Below are 25,787 nucleotides of genomic sequence, written 5' to 3'. Positions count from 1 at the left end.
CGCCTACCTCAGAGATGGGAGGAAGAGAGTTGGTTTTTCTTTGTCTTTTATCCATCCTATTTTTCTATTTTCCTTGCTTATGTCTTCCTCTACCTTCTCCTTTCCCCCATTTTCATCTTCTAGCAAACTGGGCAGCTATAGCTGACTCTCCCTGAAGGAAGAGGTAAGAGTATGCTTTTTGCTCCTCCATCAGTGACTTCTCATAAGGAGTCAACAGAGCATTGTGAAAACAAATTCATAAGAAGCCCACCTTTATCTAAGGGTTGGCTGACTGGTTATATTGCTAAATTTGCCATCCCAGACCCTTCTGAGGCATTAGGTGGGGAGATATTGTCATTATTATATTACATTATTAGTAGTTGAGCATTTAGTGTGGATCAGGCAGTTAACCAAGCACTTCACTTCTCCAAACCTAAGAGGAGACTGTGTTGTCTGTTTTATAGAACATGGCTTGACTTGGAAGATCAGTGGTTGTAATTTGTGCTATTTGTTTAATAAATTATTACTGAGGCCAAATAACTGAAAGATGCAGAAAATAAAATCTATTAATACTTACTCTGTGTAGACTGTTTCAATAGTCATTTCATTTAGTCTCATAACAATCTTGTGAAATTATACTGTTATTATCCTCATTTTACTGATGAGGACACTGAGGCTCAGAAAGCTTAAGTAATTGGCTGAGGTCACACAACTAGTAAGTGACAATATCAGTTTTCAAACTTGGCACTATTTGATTCCAAAGCCTCTGCCCTTTCATCCAGAGTGCTTCCTTAGTTTTTTGGGGGCCAGTCACATCTACAGTCTAGTTTGATTTTAGTGAATGAAAACTGCTGCACTTCATTTTCCTTCAGTACCATTTGCCTCTGGGTCTTGATGCTTCCCATATCATCTGTACCTCTGGGAAGGCAGCTTCCAACCTCAGCGTATGTCAGTGGTATGCAGGCTCCCAGCGAATGGAAGCACTCTTGTTTTCTGTAATTGTACACTTATTAGGTCACAAGGCATCATCAAACCAAGCTGTCTTTTGCCTGAATCCCCACTGGACAGTTTGGTCTCAGTATCAATATTGGAAATGTTAGTCTGGTAAACAGCCTTTAACAGGGAAGAAGGAGGCTGAGAACAAAGTCTCCTTCAAATGAAACTCTAGAGGATGAGAGTGAACTGAGTCAACATCTTACTTGCTTTAAATCCCCTGGAGTAGCTATGAAAGAGAGAAGACTTGCTGGATTGAGGAGAAAAAAAACCCTTTGATTCATCTGAATTAATTTCACCTCTCCCAGGAGGGAGGATTCTTTCACCACCCTCCTGTTCTCCACCAACTGCATGCAGCTCCACAATCCCCAAAGACAAAAGACTAAACTATAGTGGGCAGAGCTCACACTTCCTCCTTTCTCCACTTAAATCCATTTGTCCTGGGGTCACTGATCCTTGGAATGTCCTTGGGCTTTGATCTTTAACCCACACACATCTGAGGGAGTGGGTAGCTAGTACTCAGAGTGAGGACAATGCCTTCATCCTTTGACAGCACTGATGCAGTTATGAGCTCTTGGACATAGCAGACTGTGCGGTTTGGGCGAAAAATGTGAAACCAGCTTTATGCTTATAAAGCTGCATGCCAACTAGCATCACCCTCCACATTGCCTTGAACCCTCTGCCCTCATTTTTTGAAGGTGGATCCACTAGGATGGTAATTTGAATGTGTTTTAGGAGTCTCAGGCAGAGGCTGCTCTGGGTTGTAAGGGTTGACTTTTAGCCCATAAAAGATGGCTGTCCCCCATCCAGATCCATTTATCTGTCCCCTTTATAGAGATGGCCCCTCGCCCCTCTTTTGTCTGGAACAGATCAGCACCCACCGTGAGGGTTCAGGATGATACGGCAGGGTCACATGAGTGCTGCCATGCAGGGCCATCTTTATTCAAGTACGGCTTGCTCCAGGCTGACTGCAGGTGGCAGAATAGTGCCATCCTGGGAGACAAGTGGCAGCGAACCCTCCATGGTTTCTGCTCCATTGCAGAACCATGTGGAGTTAATGATTTTCTAGTTCAAACCTCTCAGCTTAAAGGTGAGGAAACTGAGGCCCAAAGAAGTCAAGGATGTTGCTCAAAGTCACAGAGGCCATTAGTGATAGAGCCCAAATAGGAACCAAGACCACAAGTAGAAGCATTCCTCTGTTTACTGAAGAATTTGCCATCCTCCTTATCAACCTGCCTCAGGACCTGACTCAACAGAGAGCACTGGACTTGGAGTCGGGCCTGGGCACCAGTCCCAATTCTGATTCCAACTTGCTGACACTTCACCATTTTGATTCTATTTCTCCCCTTATAACAGGACAGGAGTGGTAAATGATGATGAGGCCTGTCCTTCCCACCTTGCAGGTTTTCTTGTTAATAAGGATAAAATAAAAGTTGGGAAAGTAAGGCAAAGTCTATCATATAAGAGAGCATGCTATATACATGTAAAACCAAACTGTTATTTGGGAGAAATGTGAGTTGTTCAATTTTATTTTTCTACACACACTGGGGGTAGCCAACCAGGCCATACCAGTGGTCCCGAGACAAGTGTTCAGTAGCCTCTTCATCCCTTGGAGAAGCTTGTAAACTGCAGAAAGTGTGTAATCTGCAGTGTGTGTGTGTGTGTGTGTGTGTCTGTGTGCGTGTGTGCACACACATATTGGTGTGTGGGCACATCTGCATGTGTGTCTTGGGTTAAAGGCACGGGTAAAGGGAAGGCATGATACCTCTTGCCTGATACAGGAGAAGGGTATTGGGGGAGGTGCATAGAGCCTACCTGTCAGACACATCGAGGAGAGGCAACACCGTCCACTGCCACAGGCTCAAGCCTTCGTAGGCGGCGACATGCCAGACCATCCTGCCTTGCTCCTTCCCGGTTTTGTTCTCCACTAGCACCAAGGACACGTTTCCCCTCAAGACTCCACGAATGAGCCAGGACATTCGGAGCTGTGAGGGCGAGAAGAGTCAGAGGACAAGGTATAATTGCTGGAAGGTCCCCTTTCTGGAATTCTCCACTGAAGCTTCAAGGACCTTATCAGAGACTCAGCTGAGTTCAGCCTGGTGAGAAGAGCTGGATGCCCACCACCTGTCTCACCAAGAGGCTTTCAGTGAAGTTCCAGTATCCTATTTCCTCGGATAACTGAATGAATCTGTTAATTTTTTTCTTGGGCAGGGACAACTGACGGGCAGTTTTGGAACTTTGTTCAGGTTGATGTTATCATCCTATCCTTCACAAGATTCTGCCTGTAAGGTGATATCAAGATCAATGGGGTAGTAAATGAACTTCCTAAAGAGTAGCCAAAGATTCTTGCCTGTGGCCCCAATTTATTTTGTGACCTTGGACAAATGATTTTGTGACTCAGTTTCTTTTAGTGATTTAGGTATCATAGATTTTTATCTCTTCCCCAAGACTCTAATAATCTCATTTGAATGGTGTCATGTCACATGTCAGCTAACTAAAGCCCCAATGACTTGATACCTGTGGCCACTGCCAGGCAAAGGCCAGACAAAAATCTACATATCAAGATCTTTTAACATGGGCATCTTTCAAAGAGGATGCCCACTTTGCCAAAAGGAAGTTACAACTGTGTTTTTCACTGTGTCTTTATTAAAAGTTTCTGTGGCATTGTTCCTAAACATTTGAAAGGGAATTGTAACTAATAACCTTTCTAAGGAAGTTTAAGTACGGTCATATTCAGAGGTAGGACATACTATAAACAAGTTTTCTGGTCTTTGTGTTTAAAATGTCTTTGTGTTTAAAAACCTAGGACAACTATAGCATATCATTGCCCAAAATAATCCTGTAAGAAAAAATGGTGGTTATTGTAGAAAGAAAGGTAAAATATGTCTTATGGCAAACTGGCAGTTTCATCAGAGTAAAGGTACCCCCTTTTCACTGATTCTCTCTGAATACCTGCTTCTTTGTAAATTAGCACTCCTTTGTCTTCCAGTCCTTGATACATGGTTGCCTCACAATTTGATTGAAGAGGTTAAGAACCATGACTCACCGCAGCCCCAAACTTCCCACTTTCTTGCATACAAACCCTTCACTAATAAGGTCACACCAGGGCATTGGGGCCCCCAGGGACTGATCTACTTCTGAGTCCCTGGACCTCGTAAGCCTGGTCTATAACCACAGACTCTTCACTTATACCTTTCCCATTTCTCCATATCCTGGGGTAGCAAATATGCATCTCCATTGAGACCTCCTAGGATAAATGAATGAATCTGTTAATTTTTTTTTCTGGCCTCACTTAGCTTTCTTGTATCAGCTGGATGCCATGATTGTAAATTTCAGCTCTACCCCTGCTAACTGTAAACCCTTTCAGCTCTCAGCCCATGCCATGCAATGCCTAGCTTGGGATCATGCTTGACACATGCTTTCTCCTTTTGCTCCTTGGCTGCAGAATATTGCTAATTTGAACTTCCATGAATTCAGACTGTTGAGTCTCAATGCCCTGGATGTGAGGTGGTACTTGTTCATTCTCTCTTGATTTCCACAGTTGATTTCTGGACACACATAGTACAATGGGTGTTTCAAACTCTCCCTCGCATACTGACACTCTCACCCCTTGGTGCCCACCTCCTAATCCACTGATTTGATTTCTACTTTACTGAGAAAGATCTACTATGTCAGGTACAATGTCCTTCAGCCCCCTTCTCTCTTTTTTGTAGGCCAAGTGTTTATTTATCCCCCTTTCTTTTCCTTTTCTCTCTTAGAGGAAGCTGCATCCTTCACTGTCTTCCATGTTAGCCCTGGTCATTTTCTCTCCCCCAGTCCTTGCTCTTTTAGTTACTGCCCTCTTTCCCTCCTTTCCCCAGCATCTCAGAGTCAATCTTTTGTCTCCTTTGTCTACAAATAAGATCAAGGTTCACCCATTCTGAGAAATATCCTTTATTTGATCCTCAGGGCTCCTCTGGCTTGTAACCATTTCTTTGCCCCATTCAAATGCTCCCATCTTGAACAGCTGGAATGTAACTGCTGCCTCTAGTTCCTTGTTGCTCATTCTCTCTTTAAATTCTTTCAATCTGGTTTCTAGATAATTTCCTCATTACTCTAGCAAAATAGAGTACCCTTGTCCTTTATAACTCTTTGAACTCTTCAGAGTCTCCTAAAGTGCCTCTCCCTCTCCACTCTTTCTCTCTTCCGAATTCTCTTGTATATTTCTATCACATTCTCCTGTGGATCATGCTCATCTGTGACTTGGGCTCAACAACTGTCAATGGTTTCTCATGTCCTATCAAAAATTATGGCATTTACATTCCTCTATTATCTGAGGAAATCAACTTTTTCATCATTCAACAAATATTTGTTAAGCACTTATGCTGGGTCACATGAATTCTCCATTTCAGAATGGTCTAAGACCTCTAGAATCAGAGAGTTCTGAAGTCAAAAACTGTTTTTGCCACTTTGGCCTAGTTATTTAATCATTTTGAAGCTCAGTTTCCTATTCTCTAAGATGAGAATAGTTTTCTCTCTTATAGGGTTATAGGGACTGTTAACTGAAATAATAATTGATGTAACAAAATATTAAAAAGGCACTTTGGCTGAAGCATGGAGGCAGTGGGTGCTGCATTTCAAAGGGAAGTGTAAGAGCACAAGGTTGCAGAACTTTCAAGAGAGGTGGATAAAAATGAATGACATAATTCTTAATCCCTCACTCATACTTTGCATATTACAAAATGCTGGAGGTTGACTATTAGGAGAGAGTTTTTGGAAGGTGCTTTTGGCATACCACGAGTTCCACTTCACTCTCCTGCTAAGAAGAAGGTGGGAAGGGGGTTCCATCTTTATCTCAAGTCAAGAGAGAATGGTTTTATGATACCACATCAAGGACTTGATACTTACCCCTGCAGTTTTGGAAACGCAGTGGATTAGTGTCTGTCTCCTACCTGGAAGGTCTAAAGTTTAAACTAGGGGCTGGCTAGCTGCTCTGATGGCAGAACAAGGCAAGGTGGCAGCACAGGGTGGCCTGCACTTCCAGAGTTTGCTGGGGCAGAAATGCATGAATGTTGCTTATGGGTGGGAGGAGAACCATGTATAGGGGAGCCCATGCAGGGTCACTGTAGATCTTGCCTAAGAGGAAGGTAAATAGACAATAGTAGGAAGAAGCTGCCTGTATCTTGAGATGCCCAAGAGTGGAGGAAGGTGGAAGTGACCACCTATAATAGAGATGCACATACCCGGCCGGGCATGGTGGCTCACGCCTGTAATCCCACCACTTTGGGAGGCCGAGGCGGGTGGATCACTTGAGGTCAGGAGTTTGAGACCAGCCTGGCAAACATGGTGAAACCCCATCTCTACTAAAAATACAAAAATTAGCCAGGCGTGGTGGCAGGCGCCTGTAGTCCCAGCTACTCAGGAGGCTGAGGCAGGAGAATCCCTTGAACCTGGGAGGCAGAGGTTGCAGTGAGCCGAGATTGTGCCATTGTACTCCAGCCTGGGTGATAGAGCAAGACTCTGTATCAAAAAAAAAAAAAAAAAAAAAAAATGCATGTGCCCTAAGTTAAGGTGAAAAATTCTAAGCCATGGTGGAGGGGATGAGGAGAAAGGTGGATCTACAAAGGAACCCCAAAAGCCCCTGTGTGAGAAATAGTAAGCCTTGGACATTTGTCACATCCAGAGAACACCAATGCAAGATTACCCAACAGTCTCCAATAAGAACTTTCTTGCTCCCCTGAAATCGTATCTCTGTCTATGCTTACAACCCCAACAAGTCAGAAGTCAACAAGATGACAGAAGAGGAGGAGAGGTTGGGTGGAGAACTAGAGAGGCCACTGACCACACCCTTTCTCTCATTTCAGGCTTTCCATCTGCAATAGGACCAAGTGTGGAGGGGGCAGGAGAGGGCAAGAAGTGATGACTTTAAAGCAAGATTGAAATTGTGACTGGATGAGCATGCTGATTACTAAAAAGCCTGTGTTTTGCATTTTTAAGTGACTGAAGAACTGTCTGCATTACCTTCCAGTGACCAGAGAAGTAGTCTGTCAGTTTTCACCTAGCAACCCACACAAGGAAGCTGAATGAATATGGGTTCCAGACTCCCCTACACCAGTCTACTTGCCCGATTTGCACCTGCCTTGCATTTCTCTGCTTCTATACTTTTTATTCTTTCGTTTTCTCTACCTGCTTTTTCCTTCTGTCTCCTTAAAAAATGAGATCTCTTTCCTTTTCAGGAGGCCTTTTTCTTTTCATCCATCTCAGAAACGACTTCTTCCTCCTCTTAAATCTTCTAACTAAGGTTATCGGGACCTGCTGCCTTGTCTTCTCTCTCTACCCTTGGTCATGAACTCCTTCAAGGCAGGGACTGTCTTATTCATCTTATGTTCACAGTGGCTGTCAAGCAAGGGCACATGGTAGGAACCAATCAATGTCAGCATGAATAAAATTGCATACCTATATAGGGAGACACTCTCATCTTTGCCAGGCTTTCCTCTTAGGGGTAGTCAATCAACTTTCCATCCTAGGAAGCTTCTTGGCACTTTCTTACATTCTATGGGTCAGGAACCAGGGAAGGGGAGAGGTTCCTCACTTTCCAGCCACTTGGCTATATTCTAAACTGCCCCCTCCTCAGCTGCTCCCTGGAACTTTTCAGTTTAAAGTAGAGTCTGCTGATGGTATGAGCATGTCAGCAAGATGCAGCCCTGTCTTGTCTATGCTGGGACCAGAGGCCAGCCAGCAGCTGAGCCCTCTCCATCTTCCTGTTCTGTGTTTTAGGCCAATCAGGCTGGGCAAAAGAGAGAGAGAACTGGACTGGCCACCCAGGGATGGTGTGAAGGCTATGGCATCCTTAGCCTTCTGAGGCAATCCACCAGGATCCTTCCTGGGATTAGTCCTTAAGGGAGATCATCATCTACTCACTCACAGATAGTTACTGCACTCGTACTCTTTGCTGCATACTCTGTTCTTGAAGATGAGCTCCTGCCCTCACGGAGCTTATCGTCCAGCCAGGAAGACAGAATTTAAATGAATGATTACAAATGTTCTGATTGTAGCAAAAGGTGAAGTAATTGGAGCCACTTGACAGTCAGGAAATACAACACAAGATAATCGAGGCAAGACACATGACATCACACAGTAAAGACTTAGGTCCAGAGTCCAGACAGCCACTGGACCCAACTGTTCAGAGCTAGGAACAAATAGGAGAATTAAAGAATTAACTTCCGGCTGGGTGCAGTGGCTCACGCCTGTAATCCCAGCACTTTGGGAGGCCAAGGCAGGTGGATCACCTGAGGTCAGGAGTTCAAGATCAGCCTGGCCAATATGGTGAAACCCTGCCTCTACTGAAAATACAAAAATTAGCTGGGTGTGGTGGCAGGCACCTGTAATCCCAGCTACTTGGGAGGCTGAGGCAGGAGAATTGCTTGAACCCGGGAGGCGGAGGTTGCAGTGAGCCGAGATTGCGCCATTGCACTCCAGCCTGAGGGACAAGAGCAAGACTTCGTCTCAAAGAGAAAAAAAAAGAATTAACCTTCTTTCATCTTATAATGATATCTCCTATGTTTACAGCAGAAGACACTCAATTACAGCCACAACTCAAGCCAAGGCATGCACTGTCTGAGTTTCAACAATGTCTCATTCTAGAAATAGATGCAAAAGGCTTGGAATAAGATTGCAAACTGGCAGTCAGTGAATGGCTAGCAAATGTGTATTTTCTGGCCATTTTTTTTCATCCACTGAGTGTTCAGTAAGAGAGTATATCCAGGCAGATGTTCTTCCTCAGGATATAAGCAGTCCACTGGCTAGCCATAGGCAGAAGAATGAAACTGGATCCCACCTCTCGCCATATACAAAAATTAACTCAAGATGTATTAAAGACTGAAACGTAAGACATCAAACTATAAAAATCCTAGAAGAAAACCTAGGAATAACTCTTTTGGACATTGGCCTAGGCAAAGAATTTATGACTAAGACTGTAAAAGCAAATGCAACAAAAACAAAAATTGACAATTGGGACCTAACTAAAGAGCTTCTGCACAACAAAAGAAACTATAAACAGAGTTTATAACAGCCTACAGAATGGGAGAAAATATTTGCAAACTATGCATCCAAGAAGGGATTAATATCCAGAACCTATAAGGAACTTAAACAAATCAAGAAAAAACCAAATAACTTCATTAAAAATAACACCTTTGCCCTTTGTCTGGGCAAAGGACATTAATAGACACTTCTCAAAAGAAGACATACAAGCAGCCAATACACATATGAAAAACTGCTCAACAATGCTAACCACCAGATAAATGCAAATGAAAACCAATGAGATACCATCTCACACCAGTCAGAATGGCTATTATTAAAAGGTAAAAAAAGAAAAGATCTTGGTGAAGATGCATAGAAAAGGGAATGCTTATACACTGTTGGTTGGAATGTAAATTAGTTCAGTTGCTGTGGAAAACAGTATGGAGATTTCTCAAAGAACTAAAAACAGAACCACCATTCAACTCAGAAATCTCACCACTGGGTATCCACCCAAAGGAAAATAAATCATTTTAGCATAAAGACACCTGCAGTCACATGTTTACCGCAGCACTATTCACAATAGCAAAGTCATAGATTCAACCTACGTGTCCCTCAATTGTGCATCAGATAAAGAAAATGTGGTACATCTATACCATGGAATACTACAGAGCCATAAAAAAGAAGTCATGACCTTCGCAGCAACGTGGATGCAGCTGGAGGCCATTATCTTAAGTGAGTTAATGTAGAAACAGAAAATCAAATACCATATGTGCTCACTTATGAGTGGGGGCTAAACAATGAGTCTGCGTGGACTTAAAGAAGAAAACAATAGATACTGGGGACTCTAAAAGGTGGGAGAGAAGGGGGAAAAGGACGAAAAACTACCTACTGGGTAGTAAACTAACTATTTGGATGATGGGTGCAATAGATGCCCAAACACCAGAATTATGCTGTTGCATAACGTAACAAACCTGCATGTGTACCCCCTGAATCTAGGAAAAAAAAGATACAAGCAGTCCAGAGCCTACGTCTTTCCCTTGGCCTACTTCTCACCTGTAGTTATAATCGTAGTTTCTTCCACATTGTGCCTATAAGAGCCAGTCAGTGGTTTCCTGCTTAGAGTGTGGTCCTCAGACTGGTAGCATCAGTGTTACCTGGGACCTTGTTAGAAATGCAGAATCTGGCCGGGCGCGGTGGCTTGTGCCTGTACTCCCAGCACTTTGGGAGGCTGAGGTGGGCAGATCACAAGGTCAGGAGTTCTAGACCAGCCTGGTCAATATGGTGAAACCCTGTCTCTACTAAAAATACAAAAATTAGCCAGGTGTGGTGGCAGGTGCCTGTAGCCCCAGCTACTCAGGAGGCTGAGGCAGGAAATCACTTGAACCAGGGAGGCGGAGGATGCAGTGAGCTGAGATGGTGCCACTGCACTCCAGCCTGGGCAATAGAGCAAGACTGTGTCTAAAAAAAAAAAAAAAAAAAGAAAAAAGAAATGCAGAATCTCTGGCCTGATGCCAAATCCCTGTCTCTGTGCTCCTGTGACTCATCCCATGACCTTTCCAGAATGCACTGGAACCACCTGCCCTTTGCATCAACATTCACTCTTCAGTGGCTTGTCAAACCACCCTCTTTTCTTGTCTGCTGACTATTGCATAATTTGGAGTCTGTGCTTCAAGGCCAATGTGTATTAACTGTGTGACCTTAAGCCAACCACTTACCTCCTCTGAACCTGTATTTTGTTATAGACAAACTTGTGATAATAACCACCACATCTTCCCTGCCTGCCTCAAAAGGGGATTATGAAGTATGAGATGAAGAATGTGGAAGTAGAGCTCCTGTGATATCGTGAATGACATGGTGAAACCAGTGGTTTTCAACCTGGGGTACAAATTAGAATCAGCTTTCCAGACGACCAATGTCTGGGCACCACTCCAGAGACTCTGATTTAAGTAGATGTGGGTAGGTCCTGGGCATCGGCAGATTTTATAATTTCTCCACGTGTTTCTAAAGTGCAGCCTGGGTAGAGACCTCTGGGGAGCTGGGTTACTTAGTGCAGGAAGTGCCTGGCCCTCTCAGTGAGAGGTCCCTTTTCATCTTGGACTTTGAGTAAGAGGCAATTCTTAATAACTTACAAATGGCTTAAAATGTGCCCACCATCACCAAGGTGTAGAGGGGGCGATTTTCCTGCAGCAGGGAGTCTGCTGCCGTCAGCTAAGGGCCTTCTTGGGGCTGTTACATTGCCTCCAGAGAAAGACTGAGAATAACCGAGAGAGAGAAAGAGAGAGAGAGAGAAAAAAAAAAAAAAAAAAAAGAGAGAGAGACAGAGAGAGCGAGAGTGAGAGAGACCCCTTGAGCAGGAATGACCCGAGGATGTATACGGGGCTAGAACTACCCTCTTGGACCTGCAAGATAAGGTTTTTACCAGTTTCTTAATTAGAAGACCTGGAGGCCTGGTATCAGTTCTTACTGAGTATTCCTTGTTGATCACATGTGTCTAACATTAGACAGCACTCACTGTATGTGGTTCCCAGAGCAGACTGCAGGCTCAAGTCCCTCTCAAAGACCTTCATTTCCCTTACACAGTCCTTGGTTAAAGAGGTCCCTTGATATCATTTTATATAAATACCCATGCCAAGTATACCCAGCTTGATCTTGGCAGTCAAGCTTCCAGTCCAAACACACCCTTAGAATTCCATCTTAAGACCTATTTCTATCTGGGTGGCCTATAGCAAAGGTCCTCAACCTTTTTGACACCAGAGACCAGTTTCGTGGAAGACAACTTTTCCACAGACCAGGGGCTGGGGGTTGGGAGGTAGTTTCAGGATGATTCAAGCACATTACATTTATCGTGCACTTTATTTCTATTATTATTACATTGTAATATACAATGGAATAATTATACAACTCACCATAATGTCAGATCAGTGGGAGCCTTGAGCTTATTTCCTGCAGCTAGACAGTCCCATCTGGGGGTGATGGGAGACAGCGACAGATCATCAGGCATTAGGTTCTCATAAGGAGCATACAACCTCGATCCCTCACATGCGCGGTTCACAATAGGGCTCGCACTCCTATGAGAATCTAGTGCTGCCGCTGATCTGACAGGAGGCAGAGCTCAGGCAGTAACGTGAGGGATGGGGAGTGGGTGTAAATACAGATGAAGTTTCGCTCACTGGCCTGCCACTCACCTCCTGCTGTGTGGCCTGGTTCCTAACAGGCCACAGAGCAGTAATGGTCCGTGGCCTGGGGGTTGGGGACCCCTGGCCTACAGGATATGAAGTCATTTGTTAATTGACTCTTTACTGAATGCCAGGAAGCTGAACTAGGCACTTGCACCTAGGCTTATCTCACTGTATACCGACAACATCCCTTCATGTAGATATTATTCCACCCATTTTTCAGATGCAGAATTGAAGGCTTAGAGAGGTTAAGTCAGTCACCCCTGGGCACTAAGCCCACAGGCTGCAGACCTGGAGTCCACACTATGCTCTGTGTTCTTTCTACCACACATGGAGTGCAATGCCCATGTAATATATTATGGTACTCCTTAAAGCTTTGGGGGCATATTGCGAAGATTTTCCAGATCTTTGTTGCTCAACGTGTGGTCTTTGGATCAGCAACATGGGCGCTATCTGGGAGCTTATTAGAAATTCAGGGTCTCAGGGCCTGCCCCAGCTCTTCTGAATCAGAATTTATATTTTAACAAGATCTTATCCTAGAAATACTTTCGTGCTAGAGAAATTAGGGAGCTAGTGAATTTTAATGCATTTACAACCATTGTCCTTACCAGACAATTAACAGGCGTGTGTGTGTGTGTGTGTGTGTGTGTGTGTGTATTCACACAAATATGGGAAATCTAATACAAATCATAAATTATATTTATGGGAAATAATGCTTGCTGATGCCAGTAACAATAAAATTTTTGATCCTTCTAGACACATCCTAGTAGATATAGGTTATAAATGGTAGTGTTTGACTAATAAACTCTTTTATATGCAGACAGCAAATGAGACAAGTGAGTAGAGACAACACCAGGAGCACGCCACCGGCAATTATATCTTCTGGTTCCAGCCAGTGCTTTCACAAGGGCCATTTTTTCCTGCCTCTCGGAAGGGACTGATAGACTTTCCAATTATGTGGTACCAGTGTTTGTCATTTTATTAATTAAAGTCCTGTATGTAAAGCCGGAATGGCATTGTGGCTAGGCCTAATGCTATTATTTCTCTCATGGCCCATTCCTCCTCCAGAGGTAATTATTGCAATTTTATGTCTTGAATATGCCCCATGTTTGCTATGCATACCTCGTGGCAGCTTCAGGACAATCCCTTCAACCCACAGAAAATACTGTAATGATATTTAGCCTGCAGTGTTCAAAAGAGACTCAGTGACATCAAATAATATCTATTCTGCAGGCAACACCCCTAAATGTAGGAAATGCTCTGAGCAGGGAGGTGCTATCTTTCTTCAAATTTCTGAAGACCTGCATGAATTCCAATAGTAGAGACAAAACCAAGGCTAGATGCTGTAGTGTGTATTTCACTTCAAGAGAAGGAAACACGTTTTTAACAGAGATGCTCAAAGGTGAGCTTGCATGGTGGGGGTACTCCCTGGGTATTCCCCATCCAGTCTCTGTTGAATGACTGGGATTGGAATTGTCATTAGGAACATCTCTGTATGGGGGTTAAGGCTCTCCCTCAATATAGGGTGCCAGAGGGTTGTAATTCTCAGTGTGAACTGGTAATTTTGACTTCCCTGGTTTCAATGTGGTATCTTCTTAACTTCAGCTGAGAATACTGACTCACTGCAAAATCCAGTGTTTTTGTTCACCATCTTCTAGTTCACCTGGAAAAATGAAACACCAATTCTCTAGCTATAAATAGCCTAATGACAAATCAACCCAGCACAGCAAGAAGCTGGCCAGATGCAGATTTCTGATAACAAGCAAATAAAACATGTTTCTGGCAAATGCTTGCAATTATGGAGGCTTAAGAAACGCTGGATTCCTGGTCTTGCAGGATACTTAAAAGATCAGGATCCTTCCTGAAAATACCACTTAATGTCTCCTTTCTGAGGGATTATGTAGAAGCCAGGGAACACCAGGGGACATCCATATGCCCTCTTTCTAAAAACATGAAGGCTACATACAAAAATAATCACCTTGGGATCTCTGGCTGGTGAGGTTATAAAGTTACAAGTTTTTTTTTTTCTTCTGTGGTCTCTTCTTTCTTTTCCAATTTTTTTTTTTTTTTACAATGAATATCTGACTTTTGATAACTAGAACAAAAACAATGAAATTAATTTAGAGTATGCAGCTTTTAAAAGCATGTTTATGAAGACTAATATTGATATGGGAAAATGTAATGTTAAATAAGAAATAAGACAGAGGATGTTTATATTTATATTATATAAACCCTTTCTCTACAGCAAAGCTCAAATCTAAATCTATCTGTCTGGAAGGAAATGTACCAATATCTTTGGGGGGTAAGATTTTGGGCAATTTCAGTTTTCTTCTTCATGCTTTCCTGCATTTTCCTAATGTTCTACAATGAACATGAAGTTCTTTTATAATCAGAGAAAACAACAAATGCTATATTAAAAAGGTGGTGAGAGAGGATTCTGATGTTGGAAAATAGTAAAAGCTAGTACTATGTTTTTACCCACTTCAGGGAGAATCAAGTTATTGTGCGTCTACTCTAGGCTTTGTGAGGGAGATTAAGGGAAGGTGGGACCTTCTGCGGAATGTGGTGGGACAGTGCTGTGAATGGAACGCAAGTTTTGGTATCAGAAAGAATGGTCTATTTTTTATGTATCACGTAATATCTCAGAGCTTCATCATCTTCTTCTGTAAAGTGGGGTCAACAGTACCCTGCTTAGATATTTATTATGGAGCTTTAATAAGATTATATGAGACCAGTGCCCAGCTTAGCGAAGACATTTGATAAATGTTAGTTCCTTTCTCCTGCATGGGAAAGAGCAGGCAGGGGACACTTTGTTAGAGATAAACAGTTCACGAGAAACAGAATACGACAGGGCGAAAATGCTGTGTTAAAGTTTCTGTCTATTTTTTGTTGTTGTTTTTTTAATCTTCTAGGTTCCCTAGAGAATTATCTTTCCAGGCTTATGGGAAGAAAAAGACAGTATTTTCTTCAGTCACGCTGTCATGGTGTGATCTTGGGCAAACGGCTTCCTCTGTGCCTCAGTTTCTCTGTGTGTGATGGAGATGACACTGAGGAGTAGCTTCGTAATCTGACTGCTGGGGAACAGGATGATTCCAGGCAATGAAACTCCCACAGCCTTCATGGACACCACTGGAAAAAGTAGACGTGGGGCACAGGAGCATCTGCAGGGGGCCCAGAGCCCTCTGGGGAGTATTTTTCCCTGATAGCTGGAGAGAGTGTGTGCTCTCAATGGGGTGTTCCCCCATACATGGGTGACATGAATGTGTGGCAATGACCACTAGTGGGAGCCAGAGAGGTCTGTGATTAACACACAGCTTTCGAATGGGAACCAAGTCTGTGCCAAGTGCCAAGGAAGATCCTATTCACACCCTGGGGCTGAGACAGTGATTCTTCCTAGACCTCAGCTTCATCATGCAATGGGAGAGGTATTAGTTGTGAATGGCTCAAAGGTATTACATTAATTATGTCTGACTGCAGTTACAATTGCTGTTGTTTACTGTAGCCATTAGCAAGTGCTCTGGCAGAGTCGACCACTTAACAGGTAGTGGTGATAGAATGCTGGGCTCCAGTGGCTTCCTAGCTCTAGGTGTTGGGGTAAGAATGACTTTGGCTCAGAAAGCTCAGGAAGGTGTCATTTGTTGGGTCCTCGAGACTCATTGAGGAGTCTTCTTGTTTGCTCTCATCCTGGACGAGGGTTATGCTTGCAACCGCGGGGGGTGGGGCTGCGCAATTAATTAATTAATTATCAATGAAGTGGGTTTATTTGGCACGTCCAGCTGGTGCTAATGTGGACACTGTGTGAAATAACGCTCCCGACCTGCCCACGTGTTGCTGATCGACTGAGAGGAGAAATCAGAACACAAGCAGTGGCTGAATTTATCAGCAGCAACTTCCTCATGCCTGAGTAATGTAAGATGAGGGATCATAATAATAATAATTGCTGCCATTCATCAAGCTTTGCAGAGGAGACAAGGCTTTTCACATTTTCCTCTGATCCTGGTAACAACCTCATGCAGCAACTAAAACAGGTTTTTTCGTTGTTGTTGTTGTTGTTGTTTTCTCAAATTAAAGAAAGTCACTTGATTGAGGTCATATGGCTCCTCACTGGGGCAGAGCTGGGATCTAAACTCAGGCCATCTAAGTCAAATCCTGTATTTACAGATTTGGCTGGGGAGTTGGGCAGACCTGGTTTGAATCATGACTCTGCCTCTAGCAGGGTGACTTTGGGCAAGTCACTTAAACTCTTTAAGCTCCAGTTTCTGTATCAATAAATAAGGGTAACAATTTTTTATAATGAGATAATGTAGGTGAAATGCTTAGCATAGTGCCAGCCGTATACTAGGGAATCAATATTTGAAAACTACATCCTTAGTTGGCTTTACCGATACTAAGGGTCCCTTCCTCCAGCACTGGACTAAGTGAAGGCTTCTTTCTACTAGGGTGCAAAGAGCTAGGGTGTTTGAGGGCCCTCGTTGAGAATAATGGCTTGCTTTTTAGCATAAAACAGCCAAGTGATTTGTAAGTGACCTGAAGACCAGAAGTTTTCACATTCAATGTAAGTGTTCTTAACTTTTCTGTAGAATAAACACCGCGAAGAGATCCCAGAATCCTGTGGGCTATCTGCCCGCATGGCTGGCCACATGGCAGGTTTGAAATCAATACTCGCTGGTTCACCACCTGACTGTGGACCCTCAGTGACCCTCCCTCGCTCATCCCTCCCGCTCGGGGTCCGTGTGTGCATCCAGCCAGTCAAGTGCCTTGTTGCCATGGCTCAGGGGCTCATCAGAAGAACAGGGAAGATTTTATCCACTCACAGGGTAGCTGTGGGAGGTGGAGAGGCTCTGTAAGCTTTGACACACAGGGGATTCTCATTACAGTGATGTTATTACAGGTGTCTGGATGGTTGTCATTAGACACTGGAAGTGGGGCCCAAATCTCTTACTCATGTAGAGAGCCTTTGGAAAAAGCCATTTGGAAAATGCCTCGAGAACCACGGCAGCTTCCTCCTTTGTATTAGAGGCCCTTGCCCGCTAATACAAAGTTGCGGATGCCTAGACCCCAGCTAAAGGCTTTCTGAGGTTACTGTCTCCATCACTGGCAGTGTTAGCAGCTGCCAGGGCTCAGCCCTCCTGAGGTTTCAGCATGAGGGTCAGGATGACTCATGGGGTAGATGAGGGGCAACCACAGTTGAAGCTGACTTCAGGGCCAACCAAGGCAGAGCAGGTGCTCTTCAAAATGCACCATCTATGAGCCTAATTGCGACCTAGGGGATGGAGTGAGATCATAAAGGTGGGGAGGCCTTGGGGCTTCCGAAAAAGGCAGTGAGGGTGGGAGCTGTTCCTCTGGGCTTCTTAGAGTGGGGGCATATATGCTGCTCAGCTCTTCCTAGGGGTACCCAAAGCAAACAGGGCAAACAGGGTGTACCTTCCTGGAGCGTTAGCCACTCAATAGTAAATAGTGAAGCATGTTTTTGTGTCTAAACAAATAGGTATGTTAAGGAATAAAATACAGAATTGACATTTATTTTTAAGTTAGAAAAAGGGGTTTGTAAAAGAAAAGTCAGGCTTATGATGTTCTGCTCTGGGCCGTGTCACCAGACTTCCTCCCTGCCTTGGGTGACCTTGTTGACGGCAGCTGTCCCACTCCCAGGAGCTCCCCTGGGGAAAGTGGAGATGCTCTTGCATCTGGAGGACACTGTGGGCCTTGCTGGCCAGCTGTGTGTGATCTAGGCTCCTTTCCTGAGCCTTCTCTCCCCACTTGTAAAAGGGTGACAATATCATCTTCCCTGGGGGATGGGGGCGATGTGGGGCAAGGCCCCTCTGTAAACATGTTGGGACTATATCAAGGTATGGGTTATTGTTCTGTGTAGGTGTCTGCTGATGGGGCAGTGGAGCAAAGGGACTTTTGGCAGATTGGAGGAGGGAGCTCCCATGCCCATGCTGGCTGGGGAGAGGGGCTGGTGGAGATGGTGGACAGGGGCGGCAGGGGCCCCTTTGCTGCTGTTAAAGCATAAACTTCCTCTGACCCCAGCCACTGAGCTGGGCAACACCCCTCTCCACTGGCAATAGTGGGGAGAGGGGTGTTACCATATTGCCAGGCTACCCAGGGCAGGGCAGAGGCCAAACCCTTCAGATTCAGGCTCCTTGGAGAAGGCAGGCTCCAGCCTTGGTCTCAGAATCACCACTAAAGTCAGATAGGAAGATAATAATAGTAATGGCTACAACAGAGTAGCAGAAACCACATGTTCCATTTTTAAGCACCTAATTTTGTCTAGATTCAGGTTGGGCATTTTTCATGTCTCCTCTCACTTGTTTCTTCTGACAGCCCTGGAGAGGATACTGAAGCTGAGAAGAGTGGGGTGCTGTGCTCAAGGTCTCCAGGCTAGAAAGTGGGGGGCTTCCTCCAAGGGCTAAGGGACTTCAAACCCTGTCCTTCCCACTGTACCGCGCTGCCTTGGTGATGCTCCTTTGAGACTGGCCCCACATGGCCAGCCGGATTCTTCTGGTCACAGGAGATGGCGTGGCTGTTGGGCTGTGGGGCAGGACGGAGGCAGATCTACCTGGAGCCGCCACACTGCTCCGACTTGCTCTAGGTGTCAGCGTTACCCTGTGGGTGCCAGAGGAGCCCTGTGCTTTCTGCTGGGCCCAACATTATGTCCTCCTGCGCAGAGAGTGGACAACTTAGAGGGATCATATGCTAGCTTGGGGTCCTGACTGTGGTCCCCAGTGCAGGAAGAGGAGTGTGCAGAGAACAGCATGTGTGAAAGCAATCCCCAGCCAGACTAGCTGGATCTGCTCTTAATTTAGGCAAGCACTGACACCTAGAGCTGGACTTGCTTTCTCCCAATTTAGGCACATTCTGTCACTGCAGAGATGTCACAGCATTAGATGAGATGGGGGTTGGACATCCACAGGAACTCTGCCTGACGAGTATCTTGGTTCCCAAATACCTGACCAAAGGGACTTGGGCTTAGTGAGGGAGGTAGAGATAACATTATCCTGGAATCCCTCTAGCTTGGTACTGGTCCCCAACTATTTACAAAAAGGGTTTTACAAACACCGCAAAGTGTAGCATTGCTTGGCCATGCACGGGCAGAGAGGCTGGTCCCAGGTGGGCTCTGATAGGGGCTTGCTTGTTCTTCCACCAGTCAGCCCAGAGAGGGGAAGCGTGCAACATTCTTCTTCCTAGATGGTCATCCGTTCTATGCAGAAGGTAAACTGGCTCCAGGAAATAACAACTTTATTTGCGATCAAGCCCATGAGGCCTCCTGGAATGGCTTCTCCTTCCTGATTTGCTAAAGTAAGTTGGATCACATGGGGCCGAGAATGAGGCCCACCCAATGAACAAACTCCATTTGAGTCCTGTAGGTGAGTGGCAGTGTCCCTTTGGTGGCTCAGGAGTTAGACCCAGTGACTACTCCCAGCCTGTGGAGAGACGAAGTGGAAAACTCATTGTTTACACAATGGGGTGGGATTCTCTACCTGCCTGCAGAGACGAGGTGGTGGGGCTCTGAGTTAGGTGATAGTAATGCCAGTTCTGATGCTTTTGAGGCTCTCATCAACTCTCCCCAAGTTGAGAAGGTTCCATCTGTCCCCAGCAGGGCAGTGTGACAGGAAGAGCATGAAACTCAGAATCATAAGATCTGGGTTTGGTCTTGTGTTTATTAGCTGTGGGTCTTGGGGTGAATTTCATGATCTGAATGGGGAGCCCTTGATGCATAGGATCTGCTCTGGAAAATGAGCTGAATTCAATAGTTCTGCTCATCCTCCTTGGCTCCTGTCGAGAGTTTGGTGGGGGCTGATAAAGGAAGGTCCCCTTCTGCTTTTGTTTTTCCTCGATCTCATGCCATCTGATAGTAAGTTTTCTTACTCTTATCCTCCTTTTCTTGACTTTCCACAGAAGATTTTGTCACTGAGTTTAATAAACTTTAAAAACACAGCAGTCAGAAAAGTTCCTCTCTTTCCCATCTTGAGAGTCCTATTTGCCTGCTGCCGAGGTTGGGGGCAAGCTTCAATAAGCCCAATCAACACAGCCTGCCTCTTGGCTTCCCTGCTTCTGCATCACACTGAGAGGCTGGAGGGAAGGATGAGCCTGTTTCCAGGGATGATTATCAGCACCCTGAAAAGTCTTACAAAATCAACCAGAGAGCAATTTACAGAAAAATTCCCTGCCTTCGGGTGCCTTCCTTTGAGAAGGGCTTCAGGGACGGATGGCCAAGGGCAACTCCGGGGGCCATGGCGTCTTCTCACTCACATCTCTCTGGGCTACATTTGCTGGTTTTAATGACACAAAGGATGGGTCCCCTTTTCTCCAGGCCCACGTAGACGTGGAAGGGGCCCGCTGGTCACCTTCTGCCTAGATCACAGCAGCTCCCCACAGCTAATCCAACCTGATTCTTTTTATTGCTAGAGTTGATGTCAGGGGTGGAAAGGTTCGGCTGTGTCCCAAGATCCCAAAGGGTGTGTGCACGCATGTGTGTATGTGTGTGTGTGTTTGTGTGTACATATGTATGTGTGAGAAGAGGGGAGAGGCAACTGCAGCTCTGGCCAGGTAAGAAAACCAGCATTGAGGAACTAACCACCACAAATTGGGGGGGGGGGATCCCATCTCACTTTTGGATCAAATTGCACTTCTGCAGCTCACACAAGAAAAACTGCTTCCATGCCTTGGAGGGGAAAGAAAATGAGGAAAGTCCACTTTTTGTCCCTGCAGGCCCAGAAGGCCTGAGAACGTGGTTTAAATTATTCTAGTCACAGGCAGGCTATTCAAATAAAATAGAATTTCAAACCACATGGGGCTTGTTGAGACATTCAGGCTGCTGGGGTGTGTGAAAGGCAGGGGGCTGGGGTGGTGTCAGCCGCCACTCTGCCGTGCTCTTTATTACCAGCGGCTGCAATGCCAGACACATCCGTGGGTGTCTCAAAGCCGAGGCGGATTCGAGCAGGTCTGACAGCAAGTGAGCACATGAAAGCCACTGCAAGCCTTCCCTCCCCGGTGGCAACTTTAATTATTTGAACTGGAGCTCAGAAAAATAAAAATAAAAATAACATCAGAATATATTGTAAGTGGCTCCCCAGTTTCCTGCAGAGAAGAGCTTGTGGCGGAGAGGAGGAACACAAAAAGAAAACCAAAACCACAACGTTCTCTCTTGTTTGTGGCTGGGCGAGGCAGAGGTCTTTAAATATTCATGCCCCATGTGCAACTGTGCAGAGAGATAGGAGGCAGGCGAGGTAGTTAGTAAGAACAGGCTGCAGGAACCTGGAGGGAGGAGGTGGGAGTGGGTCAAGCTTCTGGAATGCCCTGGAAGTTAGATTGGCAGAAAGGCACACTGTGGCTATGCCTCCATCATGGGGGGCTCCTGACCTGGTTTCATATGCTCTCCCACCCGCTTCTCTTCGCCCCTGCCTCCATCATTTCTCATCCCTTTTCTGACTCATCTTTCTAAAAGACAAGTGATATCACGCTATTTGGGGCCACAGACGGGAGGAAAACTCTCTGCATGGGCTCAGAATGAATTTCAGTCACAATTGGCAAGCACACCTACGGCCAATAGCTCTGAAGTTTCAGTGCACCTCCAAATCACCAAGGATAGGGTTTAAAAATGCAGAGCCCTGGGCCCCACTCTTAGCGATGTCATTCAGTAGGTCCAGGGTGGGGCATTTGTTACATTTTCCAGGTGAATGTGATTGGTGAAACACAGAACTACCGGTTAACTCACTTCTAGATTTTGCAGGAAATTCTCAAAGATGACACCAGTTCTTCTCTGGGAATCCATTGATGATCGTGGTTTCTTGAGATAGTGTACAATGACTTTAACTTCCCGGAGACCAGGACTGAGCTGGGTTTGGAGAAGGTCCTTCGTGGTAGGCATCAGCCTCAGGGATCAGCTGGACCAGGCGCTAGTCCCTGTGGGCCTAATGCTCATCAGAGTCCTGTCCCCAAAACTCGGTCTAGTGTCCACCTTTCTGCACTCGGGCCCCATAGGCAACAGAGGCCCCTGTAGGGTTGGTGGGGTTTGAAAGCCCTGAGTGAACCTCACATAGTCCCCCAGAGAAATGCAATATCCATTTTTTCTGCCACTGGGGTTTAGCCTGCCTGAGAGGAGGAAATCAACTTCCTGCATTCTGCATTTAGGATTCACATAAAATAAATGGTAGGGCTTACAAATCTAGAAACGCATATTTCTATTTTGGTTATTTATTTTCCTGATAAAAACATTTCTCCCAACATTGAGAATTCAAAGACCCATCAGCATTAGACAAATGGTCTGAAAACCTGAATGAGAAATCATATGAATATATATAAATATAAATAATGTGAGTGTGGAATGGACTTATTCCTTTCCCTCCATTATGCCTGCTGAGTCAAGTTCTGGAAAAGGGCAGGAAATAGCAGAAACAGCCCAGAGCAAATTAGACTGCAGGAAAAATAAAACAGGCCAGTAAAACAAAACACCGGTTTAAGCTATTGATCAACTCAAAGGTTATTAGAGAAATGATGAAGTATTAGAATAACATCATTTGTACCTTGACATTTCTTTTTCTGAAATTTGGCTCATATTAAACCCAGCGAAGAGTAAATTTAAAGACCAAATGCTCTTAAGGATCCTCCTGTCCCCTCCAGTGGGCCAACCATCTGTCTTCATTTATATGTTCTCTCAAAAAGCCTTCCTTTCTAGGTACCTGCTCTCAGACACCTGAGAAATATCAGCAATGACTGTGTAATTCCACCATCTGCATGAGATAGCATGGTTTCTCAAATACAATTTAATTTAATGAATCTATTTATTTGGGCTCGAATTCGTCCAAAAAGGATTTAAGGTGGTTCACAGAGATACATAAAATCTAGTAAGATAGCATAGCCTAGAAGAGGGTGAGAAGGAAGTGGCGAACGTCGAGTTATAAAATCAAACCAGGAGTAAGCTGCTACAAATCGCATATCACAAAGTCCCATTTGCTTGCCAAGTGGAGCCTTGGTTTTAATTTAACCACTCCTCGGATTAAAAAATCATTTCTACATCTTTTCCACTCTTATTTGTTTTCTGTCTGTGAGTTTTTATTTTATGAGAAACTTAAGGGGCTTGAATCTGCCTGCATCCCTTAGCAGGGGCAATCCTGTTGTCTGTCCCTCTGCTGGCCACAGAACAACCTCCCTGGGATTTCTGTTAGACACAGAAGGAGAAGTGAATCTGGTCACTTTCACAATGTCCACAACTTGACAGGAAACAAATTGCTCAGAGGGTGCATAGCTATTCCTGAAACTGAGCCAGACAGGAATTTCTCCTGTGAGTGTCCAGAACGAGATGACTGGCCAAACCTAAACTACATGTAGGTTTTCTACTACATGCAACATGTTGATGCAGGTACAGTGAGGGAGTACAAAGAAGCACAAGACATGGCCTGCTCTCTTGGAGCTTACAGTCTGATTTCTGGCTCAAGTTCTCTTCCTTTTCCCCCAGCATCCTTCTGAATGTTGATACAGTGTGCCAGGCACCCTGTGGGCTAAATACTGCAGTGCTTACTTTGTGCCCAGTGCTCTTCCAAGCCCTTTGGACATTATCTATTTAATCTTCACTCTTTGGAGTAGGCACTATAAGTGTGTTCACTTTCCCAGTGAGGAAACTGAAGCCCCAAGAGGTTAATTAACTGCCCAAACAAACTATACAATTAATCCGTGGTGGAACCCGACTTGGACTCAGAAAGTTGATTCTGGAGTCCATGAGGTTAATCACTGTACCATGTTGGGGTCTTAAGTACATCTCTTGGTCCCTAAAGAATATGACTGTATGCTAAGGAACAGGGTGCCTGTCCCTCCACCCACACACCAATGAGATAACAGCGTCAGGAACCATTTGAGAGAGTGGCTTTTGAGGTACCTCACTGAATGCCATTGATGTCTTAGTGAAATTTATGTAAATCAAATTTTTGAGTATGTATAATATTTACAATGTATTACAAGAGCTCAATATTTTTAAAAAGGATTCTGTAGAAAGTCTTTTGTAATCCTTGTCACTCTCCTTTGTTATGCCACGGAAAATCTCTTCTGGGTTTGATTAAATCATGGTTCTACTGCAAATAGTTCAGCGCAGCTGGGTATGGCTGTTTAAGGTATGATTCTCTGTAGTAGGGCTTTACCATGTTGATGGACATGCTCTGCCTTGAAGATGGCAGAGGTGGCCCTCTTGTTCTCTCCCCAGGAGAACGACCAGCCCAGCCAGCTAGGCTACTTTCTTAATCTGGGTTCCGGAAGTGACAAGAGGTGGGAGGAGAAATTAGAGAACTAGAGAAACATTGAGACTTGCCTCACATGGAGAGCTCTTGATCGGTGCAGGAAACGTAGCACTGGTCACTGTAGCACTTTCAGAAGTGGGGACATCAGTGGTACTGAGCAATAGAGCACGGTCTAGGAGAGAGGAAAAGAATCACAAGCACACCATTATCAAGAACTGGGGGACAAGGGGTGCAGGGTTAATGGACTGTGCACAGTTCTTATCTAGCCTAGGGATATCTTTGAGGAAACAAGTTTCTGGCCTACAATGGAGAAGAAAGCCCACCTGTCAACAATTTCTTTTTTTTTATTTTTGAGACAGAGTCTCGCTCTGTCGCCCAGACTGGAGTGCAGTGGTGCGATCTCGGCTCACTGCAAGCTCCACCTCCCGGGTTCATGCCATTCTCCTGCCTCAGCCTCCCAAGTAGCAGACTACAGGTGCCCGCCACCACGCCCGGCTAATTTTTTGTATTTTTAGTAGAGACGGGGTTTCACCGTGTTAGCCAGGATAGTCTTGATCTCCTGACCTCGTGATCCACCCGTCTCAGCCTCCCAAAGTGCTGGGATTACAGGCATGAGCCACTGCGCCTGGCCAACAATTTCATTCTAAACTGCCTGTGAGGTCCCAGCACCATCATCTGGGCTACCACATCCCCGATCTTCCAAGCTTCAGCCCACCAGCTTCAGCCCACGGCCCAGGACTAGCCTGAAGCACACTGGCCTCCCCAGCTCCACCCTCCCCATTTTCAGTCATGCGTGGCCTTCCAGTGGTTTCTGCGACCTTCACTCTCTTCTCTCCTGTCCAGAACCCAGGTCATCCTGTGCCCCTGCCCATGAAGACTCACCTCTTGTATTTTCTAAGCACGGCTCTGCCTGAAAATCTGGGAGAACAGGGGCTCCCAACCCCACGTGGTGGGGGGAAGAAGCATCTGCAAACTTCCAGGGTCTGCAGAGCATTTTGTAGGTGGTCGGTGCTGTGGTATGAGTGACGTTGTGAGCTCACAACACTTTAGGGGGCCACAGAACCCCAAGCATTATACTTTAGTCTTTCCTTTCTACCTTTCTTCCTCTCTCAGTAAAGGCTGTTATTAAGTAACAAATTCAGGTGGGTCAAGGGCAGAGTAACCAAGAGATCTCAGCAAGCATGAGGGAGATTCAAGGAGCTGGCATTGTGTGACTGGGGACAGAAAAGCCCTCATGCAGGCAGGCGGGTCACAATTGTTGCCTTCAGATTTCTGAGGGGCTGCCTTGGTGGGAGAGGGGGTAGTTCAGTTCTGTGGGGCTCCAGGGGGCAAAAGTCATGATAAATGAGTAGAAGTCATGGAAAGGTGGAGCTTGCCTCCAGGTAAGGAAAGCTAATCTGTGATTGGGAAC

At 45.2% G+C, this 25,787-nt stretch overlaps 1 protein-coding gene across 1 annotated transcript in view; it reads right to left on the bottom strand.

The window, feature by feature from the left end:
- The window catches only part of ALK (ALK receptor tyrosine kinase), a 731,594-nt gene that overhangs the window by 104,781 nt on the left and 601,026 nt on the right, over positions 1 to 25,787 (bottom strand). The window contains exons 8-9 of the mRNA XM_054476638.1: positions 24,448 to 24,548; positions 2,788 to 2,957 (exon numbers count right to left, since the gene is read on the bottom strand). Of these exons, the coding sequence (XP_054332613.1) occupies positions 2,788 to 2,957; positions 24,448 to 24,548 (271 nt within the window). The remainder of the gene's footprint in view (positions 1 to 2,787; positions 2,958 to 24,447; positions 24,549 to 25,787) is intronic.

Source organism: Pongo pygmaeus, chromosome 12 (assembly GCF_028885625.2).
Source record: "Pongo pygmaeus isolate AG05252 chromosome 12, NHGRI_mPonPyg2-v2.0_pri, whole genome shotgun sequence".
Classification (NCBI taxonomy): Eukaryota; Metazoa; Chordata; class Mammalia; order Primates; family Hominidae; genus Pongo; species Pongo pygmaeus.
Note: the sequence above shows the minus strand (reverse complement) of the source record. Positions and strands in the feature narration are given on the sequence as shown.